General features: G+C 42.9%; 1 protein-coding gene across 1 annotated transcript in view; it reads left to right on the forward strand.

The window, feature by feature from the left end:
- The first annotated feature begins 5,886 nt into the window (after positions 1–5,886).
- The window catches only part of RNF38 (ring finger protein 38), a 121,983-nt gene continuing 115,078 nt past the window's right edge, over positions 5,887–12,791 (forward strand). The window contains exon 1 of the mRNA XM_032212808.1: positions 5,887–8,753. Coding sequence (XP_032068699.1) covers positions 8,204–8,753 — 550 coding nt within the window. The 5' untranslated portion in view covers positions 5,887–8,203. The remainder of the gene's footprint in view (positions 8,754–12,791) is intronic.

The raw sequence follows: 12,791 nt of genomic DNA on the forward strand, positions 1-12,791 counted from the left end.
GAACAACAAAGCACTTGAGATTCAGATGGCTCCAAACCTTTTGGCCTTCTGTGAAGCCCTGAAACTTGCTTCTTTGTCCCAGACTTTGGGCATCCAAAAATAAAGGTCTTGAATGGAATAAGTGATGGTTGGCCTCAGTTATTGTATGAGATACATTCTTTTAATTAAAGCTTGGTAGATTTATATGCAGGTGAATAATTTTAACTACCGAGAACAAATCCTAATTGTAGGTATTTGGAAGTTCATCTCTGTTTTTTTAAAATAATTGTAGTTCTATGGTTTTGATACATTATAATGAAGAATAAGATATTAAAAATTGTATTTCTTTACAAGACTGAGTATGGAGCCTTTTATATAATAAGGTGTAAGTTATTGTTCACTTACTTAAATAGCAGAGAAATCTTCTTGAAAAGATATCCATTTTAATGATTAACTATTTAAAGAATGGTACTCAATTAAAATTAATTAACTGATTTAATGCTCCTAATCTAATACCTGTTATATTTCTGGACTATACATTATCAATACATTTATATTTATGTTGTGTCTTTTGATTATCTGATATTCCTTTAGGGTTAAACTGTTTGTTCCAAATGAATTTGATTTTGCATGCACATGAAAATCCATAGACACTGGTTGAGGTCCATTCTGGGGCCCGAGAACAACTCCATTCAGGATCTGAGAGAATAGAAAATTGAGATTCATTATTCACCATGTTACATTTTTAGACTTAAAGATATTATGTTCAGATTAAGCTGTGAAAATAAATGGGAACCAAGGGTATACAGTTGGTTGGTTCATTCTGGTAGAATGGTTCAAAGGAATTTGTATAAAAGATGGGAATCTGGAAAAAGAAGTGAATGGTGATGAAATTATGCAAGAACAAAAGAAAGGGTGGTAATATGAAACAATATTCTCAGGTCTGAGAAGGTAAAGGAAATAGGCAGAGAAATGGGAAAATCAATGTATAGAGATTAATTTGAGCTAAGCAGGCTCATTAGCTGTAGATTTCAATTATGCCATTTTAGAATCTGGACTGGGTGAACTTATTGGGGAGAACCCCTTTCAAGAAACCATGCAATCGCCTTTTCAACAGATATTAAGTCTGTCCTGTTGGCTGAGGGGGACAGTTGTATTCAGGTTTGTAAACTCCTTAAAGTCCAGCTGTGATGATACCATATACTGTGAAGAACAGTGTTTCTCACCCTAGCACCCTTGAGATATCTGGACTTCAACTCCCAGAATTCCCATGCTGGCAGGGGAATTCTGGGAATTGAAGTCCAGAGATCTTAAAATTGCTAAGGTTGAGAATCACTGGTGTAGAAGTTAAGTAGATAACCATGGCCAAAAATACCAATTTGCATTCTCAATTACATTTAATTAATCACTGCAAGTCTTGATATACTTCCTCTGAAAATGATTTCTGTGATTTTAACTAGCTATAATTCTGAGCAAAGAAAATATTCACAAGAAAATTTCCCCAATGAAATGAAATGGGACTTTGCACAGACGCAGTTGTATTTCCATTTGTAGATTTCTACACTATTCATTTAGTGAGGTTAACGCAGGGTAATGTGTGCATTGTGCTTTGATATCAATTCTGAAAAAAAGTAAGGGGGGGTAGGGAGAATAAGATGATAATGCAGTAAGCTATTTTACTAGTTAAGATTATTGAAAGATGAGGGTGATGCTAATAATGAATAAAATAATTTATACCATGCCTTTCAGCGTGCTCTCAAGTTGGATCACAAAGAATTGCTATTACAATAAAAAAATACTTTTTAAAACATTAAAACAAAAATAAAGGAGTAAACAAAAGAACTTAATGGAAATAAATAACATGTCCAAAAAATCAAAATGTTGTCTTTTTGCATCTAAGCAATCACTATTATTTTCAGAATTGTAGAGACAGGTGATTTCCCAAGTGTTGTAGGATATAGTAGTTTCCCACCCAATTTCTTGTACTTTAGCAATGAAGGGTTTCAGGCTTAAATAGCATGACAGAAAGCCTTGATAAAACCCCTTCGCCTTACATATCCACTTCTTCCTACTGAGAGGATCAAATGGGATGGACTACAGAAAACAATGTTCAAGCTCACCTTTCTCCTATAATAAATATTTCAGGAGAGAACTGGCGAATAAGCAAGGAAATGTTTAGCTCTTTCTCAAGCAATTATTGGTTAGAAATCCCCACTTGAAAGTTATTTTTCTTTGAAGCTGGTTAGAAATGACTCTGGATCCCCCAGGGGAAAGAAATTCTGTGATGGATTCTGGAGGGACAAAATGACAAGTGTGGCAGAGCTCTGGTTAGCAACTCCCTGGTTTGTTCTGATCTCTCCCCACAAGGGGCCCCTTACTCACATTCCTACTATCTTGGCAAAATGAGAGGCAGGGGTAAAAGAGGTTGAGCAGTGCTTGTGCTTTTCACATCCAGACATACCGGTAGTACACTTCACTTAGTTTTCGCTTAGGGTGTTATGAAAACTCAGCCCTTCCATTTTGCAAATCATAGTTTATAGTAGTTTGATTTGTGATTGGGCCTTATTTAACAACTGCATGGCGTAGAGTAATGTGTAAAAACAGTGTATGTTTAGCATGGCCTTATAGCAAGAGCAAAAGCAGTTAGACTTGGACACTACTTCATAATAGTTACAGCACTCTCTAAGTGGTTTACTGAGTCAGCAAACTGCCCCCCAACAATCTGGCTCCTCATTTTACCCATCTCAGAAGGATGGAAGGCTGAGTCAGGATGGAACTGCTGGCAGTGGGCAGAGTTAGCCTGCAATACTGCGTTTTAACTACTATGCCACTATGACTCATAGCCAAACACCATATATCCAATTGAAACGGACAGCTAACCATTAGCCTGGTTTATGGCTAAATAAATTCCTTAGCATTAACAAAGCTACTGATCCTCTATGTATTTCCTCCTCATGGGCAGAAATTATACATGAACAATTGCTTTCTCAGGATATGTAAGCTCAGTCATTAGGAAACCAAAGCAATGTCCTTACCAGTTTTACATAAATACAAAGCCAGGGCCCAGGGGTATAATTTATTTATTTATTTAAAACATGTATTGTATATAACCACCCATCTTATAAATAGAAACTATACTAAGACTAATAAGCATGTTAAAACAAAACCCTTTAAATTCAACAAAAACCTTGTACAAGTCAAAGCTAGGCCTTCAAAGCTTTATGGGCAGCTAGAAAGCTAGAGAGGCCTGTGGAGATCTGGGGCTCAGGGTGTTCCATAGAGCAGGGGCTGCCATTGAAAAGGCATTCTTCGATCCCCTCAGAACAAGAAATAACAAATAAGATACTAATATGCGCAGAAATGGACAGACTGATTCTAGAGCTCAAGGACAAGGGTGAGACAGAATACCACAAAATCTGAGACAAACGGTACCGATGGTTAGAAACGAGGGAAAATGGTCGGGACAGAAAAACACGGATGTTAAGAATTGGAAATATGGTATTAATATTGTATGATAGGTAGGATCTGGATACATATATGTACTGATAGTAACTATATAACGAAAGGATTAACGGGTAGATAATTTGACCAATTACACATACCTATGTAATGGATACAAACTGTTATTGTTGTAAGATCTAATAACTCTATGGAAATGACTATGCCAGAAATGTCGCACTATGTCCAACATTTTTAATGTTTACTTTTGTTTTTAATGTTTACTTTTAAAAAAAGAAACGGCATTCCTCCTAGTACTCCTGTCCTAGGGATGAGCTGTGTAGCTTACCTTGAGATAAATCATGTTAAAATTATGACAAGAAAATATGAAAATTTGCTTTGGCAATATAGACAATGCCACAAATTATGCTGGACTTACTTCACTGTCAAAAAGATACCTTAATGAGTTGTTAAGTAATAAACTGGTTAAAAACCAGAGACAGAGCAAAACAGAAACAAGAGACGAGAGACAGACACACAGACAGAAAGAGAGAGAGAGATTGCTATTTGATTATAACTCCTAAACCCTGCCCACAAGTTAAATTAATACCATTTTACTAAATATCTTCTATTACAAACAAATAAGCAAATATTAATGTAACTTCTTCCAGCAATAGGTATTTTTGAAACAGCACTGGTTAATTCCAAAAGATTTCTTAGACTAACCAAACATTTCAGTTTTAAGCTTCTAAACAAAATTATCAGTTTGCTGCTTAAGACACCTTTTCTGATTAATTTTGACAGTGGAACAGGCCATTGCTGCACTAATTAAACATCTGGGATTATCTACTGAAAATTAATCATCAGGCTCATATTCTGCACGCCTGGCCTCAAGAGACACTCTAAATAAATAAATAAATAACACCAGGGTTAAGTATTCCTTACCTGCTGACAGGGGTAATAATGTGTGAATACTAACCAACTAAAGTAGCCCATTTCTCTGGAAATATTTTTGTTTTTAAGTTCTGCATTTTGGTTCCAAAGCTCCTGCTCCAATAAGTAAACTATACTCTTAAATGTATAGTTGTTGTTTACAAAACTGTGGTTTTAGATTATTTTCCGTTCTTAATGTCTAGTAAAGTTAGCCAAATGATGGCTGAATTTGTACCAATGCACCAGACCATAAATTAGCCAACCACATTTGTATGGTGTGAATTTATAGTGGACTGGAATCATAAAATGGATTTTGAGTAACCAATGATTAATCACAATTGCATGGGTCATATGAACACAGCCTAAAATTTTAAAAAATAATAATTGAAGTTTCTCATGGGTTTCAGTTCAGTTTAGAGGTAAACATGGTTAGGATTCTAAATCTATTTAGAAAACAACCCTCATGTATACAGACAAATATCCATCTCACCTATATACCAAGTACTCTGTGACAGTCAAGGGCTAGTTTGGGCGCATTATGGATAAATCTGAATTGTCTGTGTGATTGAAGATGTTTTTGAACATGGGACATGCAGTTACTTTTAATTGTGTTGGTATACAGCCTAACCACCCAATCCTCACTAACATTTGTTAACACCCTTTAGGCTGCCGTCCTACTTATCCAGAAAGTCTTAATTCCCGTTAATGCATTTCTGAGCATGTGTCACACAGCAGGCTCTACTGGGCCAAGCTTTCAGACAGCCGGCACACAATTAACTCGTGTTCGTGTATGTATTACACTTCGCAAGACGGGAGAAAATCGTCAGGATGCAGCCCCGGCCCCCCACCCCGTCAGCGTTTGTTCACGGCGACAGCTTCCTGCCAGTCTGCAGCGTGCTTGGCCAGATGCTCCTCGCTTCCCACCCCCCTTCTTCTTTTAAAGGCTTGTACCGACCCTGACAGCTCGTGCCCGAGCCTTTTTTCTTCCAGAACACAAAGTCTCATCGGGATCACTTAGACTTTTTCCCCCCTGGAACTGTCCGAAAAGGCTCGGCGTATTCATATCCTGTGGCCCAATCTAAGGTGAATGCCCAGTACCCACAAACAAGGGCCTGAAAGCTGTTGAAAAGCAAAATAACTTATACTCTAGTAGCGCTGCTGCTGCACGGTTGATATTGCCGCCTAAGTTTAGTCAAGATCACCCCAGCAGCAGAGGCAAGCTGTGGCCACAAAGCCCGCTGTCAACAAAGCGCCGCGGCGTGGGTTGGAACATAATTGATTCCTCCTTCTCTTTCTCCGGCTCTTACAGCACCTCCCTCCGTCAGGCCCCAGCTTTGTCCGGCGGCTCTTCTGTCCCGCTCTCCCTCTCCCCACTCCCTCCCCGCTGTCACAACCTAAACGCCCGATGGATGGAACGATCCAGCCCCGGAGCCCCGCGATCAGCCTCGTGCAATCGCCCGGCTGCCCAATCGATCGCCCCCTCCCCCTCCCATGCCCTCCACCAAGCTCGCAAGGGAAGAAGGGTTCCAGCCAAAGGCGACAAAGTCGAGAAGGGAGAATACATTATTTTAAAAATAATAAACTGTATCTGTTTTTTCCCCTCTCTAGGTAGACCAAAGGAGGGGAAAAAAGTTTTGTAGTTTGCTAAATTGAGGGATTCCTCAAAAGATATGCCTAAAGTGGACTTCCCTGCTGCATCACAGAATAAGGGATAACTGAAAAGAGACTTTTTCCATTGTTTTTTTTATTCCCCCCCCCCCCCGTCCCAGTATTTCCGGGAACAAAGAAGGGAAAATGCGGGGGAGGAGTGAGGATGATTCCGGGTTTGGCTGCTCAGGTCTGCCTGTAAGGCAAAGCTTTCCAGTGTTATTGATCTTTGAACATTTCACCCCGCGGTCGCTGTAACCAGACGAGGTTTCTTGTCTTTATGGAAACTCTTCGTATCCCGTGGTCAGAACTCCTCAGGAAAAAGCCTTTCACTCCCCCTGGCAACTTCCCACTAACAAAGTCACAAATCTTTTAGCTTAGCAATGACCAGATTCCCGGATGCATATAAAACACGTGCCTCCATCCTTCATCTGAATGTTAACCCCTTCCTTTATGAGGGATGTACTGTACACACGTGACGAAGTGAAGAGTGACTAGCATACGTGACGGGAGCCTTAAGTCTTTTATAGGTCGAAGAAATATGCTCCCTAAAAGCCTTTAGTTATCATTTAAAATTCCAATTAGATTACTCTTACAGGTGAACAAGGAAAGAAGAATTTTGTCTTCGGATCCTGGCAACCTTTCTTCTTTACTCCAAACTCGAGGTTGGGCGGAGGTGGGAAGGACAACCGCTTTAGAGTACTTTTGACAAAACCTTGAGAGTTTTTCAAATTCTCATGAATCGAAGCTCCCTTTATATAACCAGAGTGGATAATAAATCTCCACGCCTCCTCTTGGGAAGAGTGATGAAACAACCGCTCCTACAGGTATCCCGATAAATACCGTCGGGATGAATAAAAGGGCGCTAATTACGGGAGAATACTCGATTCACGTCAGGACAGGTGAGGCTGAAGGTGCGCCTTTAGCGGCCGTTGGCAGAGTTACAGCGCCGAGAATGATCCGCGTCCGCCCCGCGTCCAGTAAACAGCCACTCCAAGAGCGTTGCGAAGTAGGAAAGAATCGGCGGGGCGCTCGCTTTAGGAATACAGTGTATTTTTTTGTCCAGGCTGGCGATTAAATAAACGAATCCGGCCAGTGCCGCGTTTGCCTCGCGTAGGTAGGAAGAACGAACGCCAGCAACGCGGACGATGAGTCGGCCACTGTCTCTCTGCACGAGTGCCTGTTCTGCGGAGGCTCGCATTTTACCCTCCCCCTTTTCCGCTTCTCTGGATTGGGCTACTAGGGAGCTTTAAAGACCAGGCGGACTTGTGCTCCCCCCTTGCTCGTGTAATTTATGCTGCGCTTCTCAGGCCGATTGCGTAGCTCAGCCGGAGCCAGTGGTGCGGCTGGGAGAAAGGAAGCAGCAGCCAGCGTAGTTTTTTTTTTTTAAATCGAGGTTGTCTAGAGGAAGCTGTAAGTAGCAGAGAGAGAGAGAGAAGGGGGAAAAAGTTGCATCGCTCGGGAGAGGCCGGGGCGCGCTTGATCCCCCAGCCCTGCCGTGGAGAAAGAGGGAGACGGCGGCGGCTCTCACACACGCGCACAGAGGATACACGCTTACCCGCACAAAGACCGACTCGGATGTTATTACTGGAGACGGGCGCACGCTACGCGCGCCTCTAGCCTAGACTCCTTTTCCTTCCTTACTTTGCCCTGGGTCTGGATCTGAAGCGGAGAGTGGCTTTTTCAGCGGTGCTTTGGGGCGGAGAAAGGTGCCGTTCAGACATTCACTGCGTGGATGCCCTTCGCTTACCCCCCTCCCCACTCCTCTTAACACGGCGTGCTGCTGCTGCTGCTCCGGCAGGGAGGCGGTGCGCGAGCAGCTGCTGCGTTTCCTGAGCAAGACCGCCTTTTGTTTTTGCTATTGCACCGAATTAAGCCTTCCAGCCCCAGCCCCGGTACCCCCACCCGCGGGCCAGGCAGGAAGGGGCAAATCGGAGGCAACTGCCCGTCCGGGTAAGCGGTCATCGCCTCCTTTCCACCCTTCCTTTCACCCACCCCCCGGTGTACTTTGCTCGGCTGCTGCTGCTCCTCCTCCTCTTAAGGAAGTTTCCTCCCCTCTCTTTTTCTACCACCCGCGCCGCACTTCCCCTATTTCGCAGGCTGCCCGCCCCAACTCCTCGGGGAGGAAGGGCTGTTACCATCACCCCCTTATCTCGAGCGGGGCTGGGCTGGGCGCAGACCACCCCCGGCCCCTCCGCGAGGCCGAATGCCGGTGGCCGCCAATTCGCCACCCCGCACGGTGCAGCAGCCCGACTCCCGCCCCTTATCTGCCTCCGCCCGCCTCCGTGACCGGGACCCCGCCAAGCCCCACCACCATCACCCAGGGGCCGTCGGCGCCGACGAGCGCCTGGAGCCCCAGCGTCACGGCCAGGCCGGCGGGGAAGCAGCGGGGCGGACGGGCGGTAGTGGTGGCGGCAGAGCGGCGGCTCCTTCCGGCGCCCCTTCGCCACCCTCTTTGCTCGCCTTCTTGCCGCCCTCGCCGCCGCTACGTCCCGCTGGGGGCCCTTCGCCGCCACCGGAGCCCCCCCGGACTCGCTCCCGTTCTCGCTCCGGATTCTTCAGCCTCCTCGCCATGAACGGCGGCACCACCGCTACAGCCGCCGCCGCCGCCGCGCACTTCCAGCCGCCGCCGCCTGCCCCACCACATCTCCATGGGCCGAGCCTGCCCGAGTTAGGAGCCCGCAGCCAAGGCAGGGGCAGTCCCGCTGGACACGGGCACCCTCGAGCCCCGCCGGGTGCCCGGGCGCCCGCACCAGGTAATGGGGCCCTGGCGGGAGGGGGGGCGGGAAGGCAACGGGAGCGGGCGGGCTACGAGCTGGGGAGTTGTCTGGGCTTTGGGCGGCGGAGGGGAGGGGAGGAGACCACGCGAACGAGCAAGGTCTTGGGAAGTCGCAATTGAAGGGGAGCCGCCGCGCGAGGAGAGCGAGCGGTGGCCGAGCCGGGCTGCTCCAGGCAGGCTTTGTGGGAATGGGAGGTGACAGGATGTCCGTGAAGTGACTAATAAAAGAGCGTTGAGGTGAATTATAAATGGATGCAAAAGGAGGGGGGTGGACAGAAAAATGGGGCGGGGGCTGAGGAGAATTTGGGAAGGTCTTGGCAGCTTTCCGATTAACCGTGTTTACTTGGAAGTGAAGTCCCACTGAGTTCAATGGGACGTAACTTCCTACTGAGGCGTGTTTAGGCTTTTCGCTTATTATTGTTTTTTTCCCCTCCCTCCCTCTCTCTCCCCTTAACGCGTGCTTAGAATTGCACGGATGGGTTCGTGTTGCTATCTTGACGAATCTCGAGATCGCCGAAACACCCTCCAATCCTCCCCACCCACCCCCCATTCTACACGTTAACGATCAGAAGTCGGATCTTCGCCATAGCGAAGCGTCATAATAATGATTATAATCGGAAAGCAGGGGAAAGGAAAGGTTAGGGAAGGTGCGTAAATGAGGTACAAGGGGAAGAGGCTGCTTAGTTTAAAGCTTGGTAGGAAGAGGTGGTGAAAAGAAATTCAGTTTCCCAGTAGTGCTTTGCTCTTTGTGGGTTTAGGGTTTGTTTATAAGCAATATCTGGTCACACTTATTTTTTTCCCTTTCGCTTGGTAGAAGGACAGAGCTAGTAATACTTCGTACTTTCATTTTAGTACTTTGCTTCTGTGATACTGTGCTTTGCAATAGCAGTTGTATGTATGTGCTCTTCTGCCGCTGGTTAGTTCTGGTTATTTAGTATTGGATGTGTGTGGTGCTCTTAAGTCTAGGTGGATAATTAAGATAGTTTTGTCTCTTAGAATCGAAGTTGGGAGGTTGCAAACTTGGGATGAAATGTCTGTAGCAGTGGATATGTGAGAATGAAAAAAAGGGTCCATACTTTGCATTTGGAAGAAAACAGCAAGCAGCCTGAAAGGATATAATAAACTTAACATGGTAAAGTTTGACTGGATTGCAACTAATACATTTTTCAGTGTGTAGAAATAGCATCAGGTTCAAAGTTGGGTTAAAATTGAAGTACATAATGGGAGAGTAGTTTATTCAACTATATTTATATAATACCTGAAATTTTGAAATGCCTGTAAAAAACAACAGTGGAGCTTACTGGGTTATGGGTATAGTCCAATAACTAAGCTGCTGTCATACAAAAGGTATTTACTAAAAGCTGTTTTTTTTTGTTTTGTTTTAAGTCTGTGTGTGAATTTTCCTTTTGCTACAAGAAGAAAAATGTATAGTCGTGGTAAATTATATTTTGTCTTTTTGTGCTTTTCTAGTAAATCTGTTTTCTCAAAATTCTATCCATTTCAGCAACACCATAAACTCGAGTACAGTATGCCTAGGATTAGAGCATGTTACCTTATTATTCCGCCAAACTAACCATTAGGGTTTTTTTATATTGGTTGCGTTTTTAATTTATTACATTTATATGATCTTGGGCAGGGTGAAACGGCAGCTATATGAACATTTTTTATGTGAACTTTGTAGACTAGGGGCTTTTTAAGCAGTCATAGGTCTTTGTGAATAATAATTAATACAGCAATGTAATATTTGTGGAATGTCCATGACTAATAAAGTTTTAAGGTAACAATACAGTTTTGTTCGATTAAAAATTGTTTTAAATAAATTAAAAATGCCCCAGCTGTAGTTCTTCCCAGAAGACACACCCTCTGCCCTGCAAGATCTTACTCCTAATTCCAGATGTGTGTAGGCTGGTTGTGGTTACTCAAATGTGAGGGAAATACACAAACATTGCAGGTTATGAAACTGAACCTATTTCTTACATGACCCTTTTCAAAGTAGCTTTCATTTGCCTTTATTGGATGCCCAAGTAGAATTTGTATATTCTGTTGTTTAAAGCAGTTGGGTGTAAAGAAAACATTTTTCTGAGTTAACGAAAGAATAAAAATACCAGCACATTTCTCTATTTTGGAAGAAAATCACACAATTAGATATCACTTGTTTTAAAAATATGAGTTCCAAGGAATGTCAGTCTTTCTTAAACGCAATAACATTTGAACAAATTTTACAATCATTTGGCTGAAATAAAAAAAGGAAGTTAAATTACCTTCTCTGGAATCTTATGAATTTACTACAGGTTTGTTCCACAAAAAGAACATAGTACATGTGGATTACATCTGTTGTTCCTTTAATATAACAAGCAAACATTTTTTTGTATCCTGACAATGCGTTTTACATATCCAGATATTGCCTCTTTTCCAGAAATAATCTATTTAATGCTGTAAGTGAATATAAGAGAATCTTTGGGTACAGTGAGTATAAAAAAACTTTCAAGAGGTTCTTAGGGATGTTGTCACTGAATGGCTATCCTGAAGCTCTTGCCAAATCACACACTACTGCCAGGCTGGTACAGATACATTTATTTATTTGTTTGTATCTCAGTTTATTATTTTTACAAGGGAGTAAATATATCTAGTATTCCTTTCTACTATTTTCCTCACAATAACACAACCCATGAGGTGGGGCCTGAGAAAGAGTGACTGGCCTAAGGTCATCAGCTGGTTTTCCTGCCTAAAGCAGGACTAGTGCTCAGTTTCCCGCTTTCTAACCTGGTGTCTTAACCATTAGACCAGGAGTCTCCAACCTCCATTCCATGGATCAACACTGGGCCTTAGCATGTCAGCAACTGGGCCGCACAAACAAGCAAAGCCCCATCCACAGGATGCAGACAGCATGCAAAACCACACCCGTTCCAGTCCACAAAAATCCTCTCTCCGCAGACCTGGTCCCTGGTGCCCAAAGGTTTGGGGGCCATTGCACTAGACCAGGGGTCTGCAAAGTTGGCTCTTTTAAGACTGATGGACTTCAACTCCCAGAATTCCCCAGCCGGGTGGGGAATTCTGGGAGTTGAAGTCCATCAGTCTTAAAAGAGCCAATTTTGCAGACCCCTGCACTAGACCAACATCTTCCTCTTTCCCTCTGTAGGCTCGCTCGGTGTGTATATTTCTAAACAAAGCAATCCTCTATTTTTTAACAATACTTGTTCAGTACTTTAAGAACCCAGAGGCCTTTTTGACTTTAAGAAGTGTTGCTTTAACTTTGCAGCATGCCAACAATAATTCCTGTTTATTTATTTATTTTAAAAGTAAGGTGGAACAGGAAACTTGACAGGTGTCAAGGAAAGTAACTATAGATACAGTGGAGTCTGTGCATATTTCAGTGGTCTACACGCTTGCTTTACAACATTATATACTGTAAAAAATACAACTTTGTGCTTAGTTTTTATTTAATTGAATCTAAAGTGATTTATACAACTCTTACAGTTAAGATTCTGCATTCCACATTTTGCTAGATAGTTCAGAACATTCTCTTTTATCTATAGTTAAAAAAATATTTAAATAAAATAATCTGGCACAAATAGCAATAACAATTTGGAATGTGTATAAAGCATGCGGTTTGATTGAATGTAGTTTCTAAGTTACATTTAGGTGTACTGTAGTTATTGGAATAATACATAGATAAGCCTTACTAAAAAGAGAGATGGTTATTTGATTGTTTTTATATTAGATTTTAATAGTTTCTATAATCATTTATTTTTTTATGATGATGTTGAATTTCAGACTTGAATTCAGACATGCATAATACTGTGTATGACCAGTAAATATCACTAAAATAGATGGTTTTCTTTCCAATTAAGTACTGTACGTATAGCCACCATAGTTGGAACAGGGCTATGAATCTCTGTGACAAGTACTATGACTACATGTTTTCAACCTCAGAAATAAATTGAATACACTATACCGTCAGTTACATGTTACAGGGAGAGGTTAGCTGTGGTTTGTTTGTGTCCATGCCTTGCAT

This window comes from Thamnophis elegans, chromosome 3 (genome assembly GCF_009769535.1).
Source record: "Thamnophis elegans isolate rThaEle1 chromosome 3, rThaEle1.pri, whole genome shotgun sequence".
Classification (NCBI taxonomy): Eukaryota; Metazoa; Chordata; class Lepidosauria; order Squamata; family Colubridae; genus Thamnophis; species Thamnophis elegans.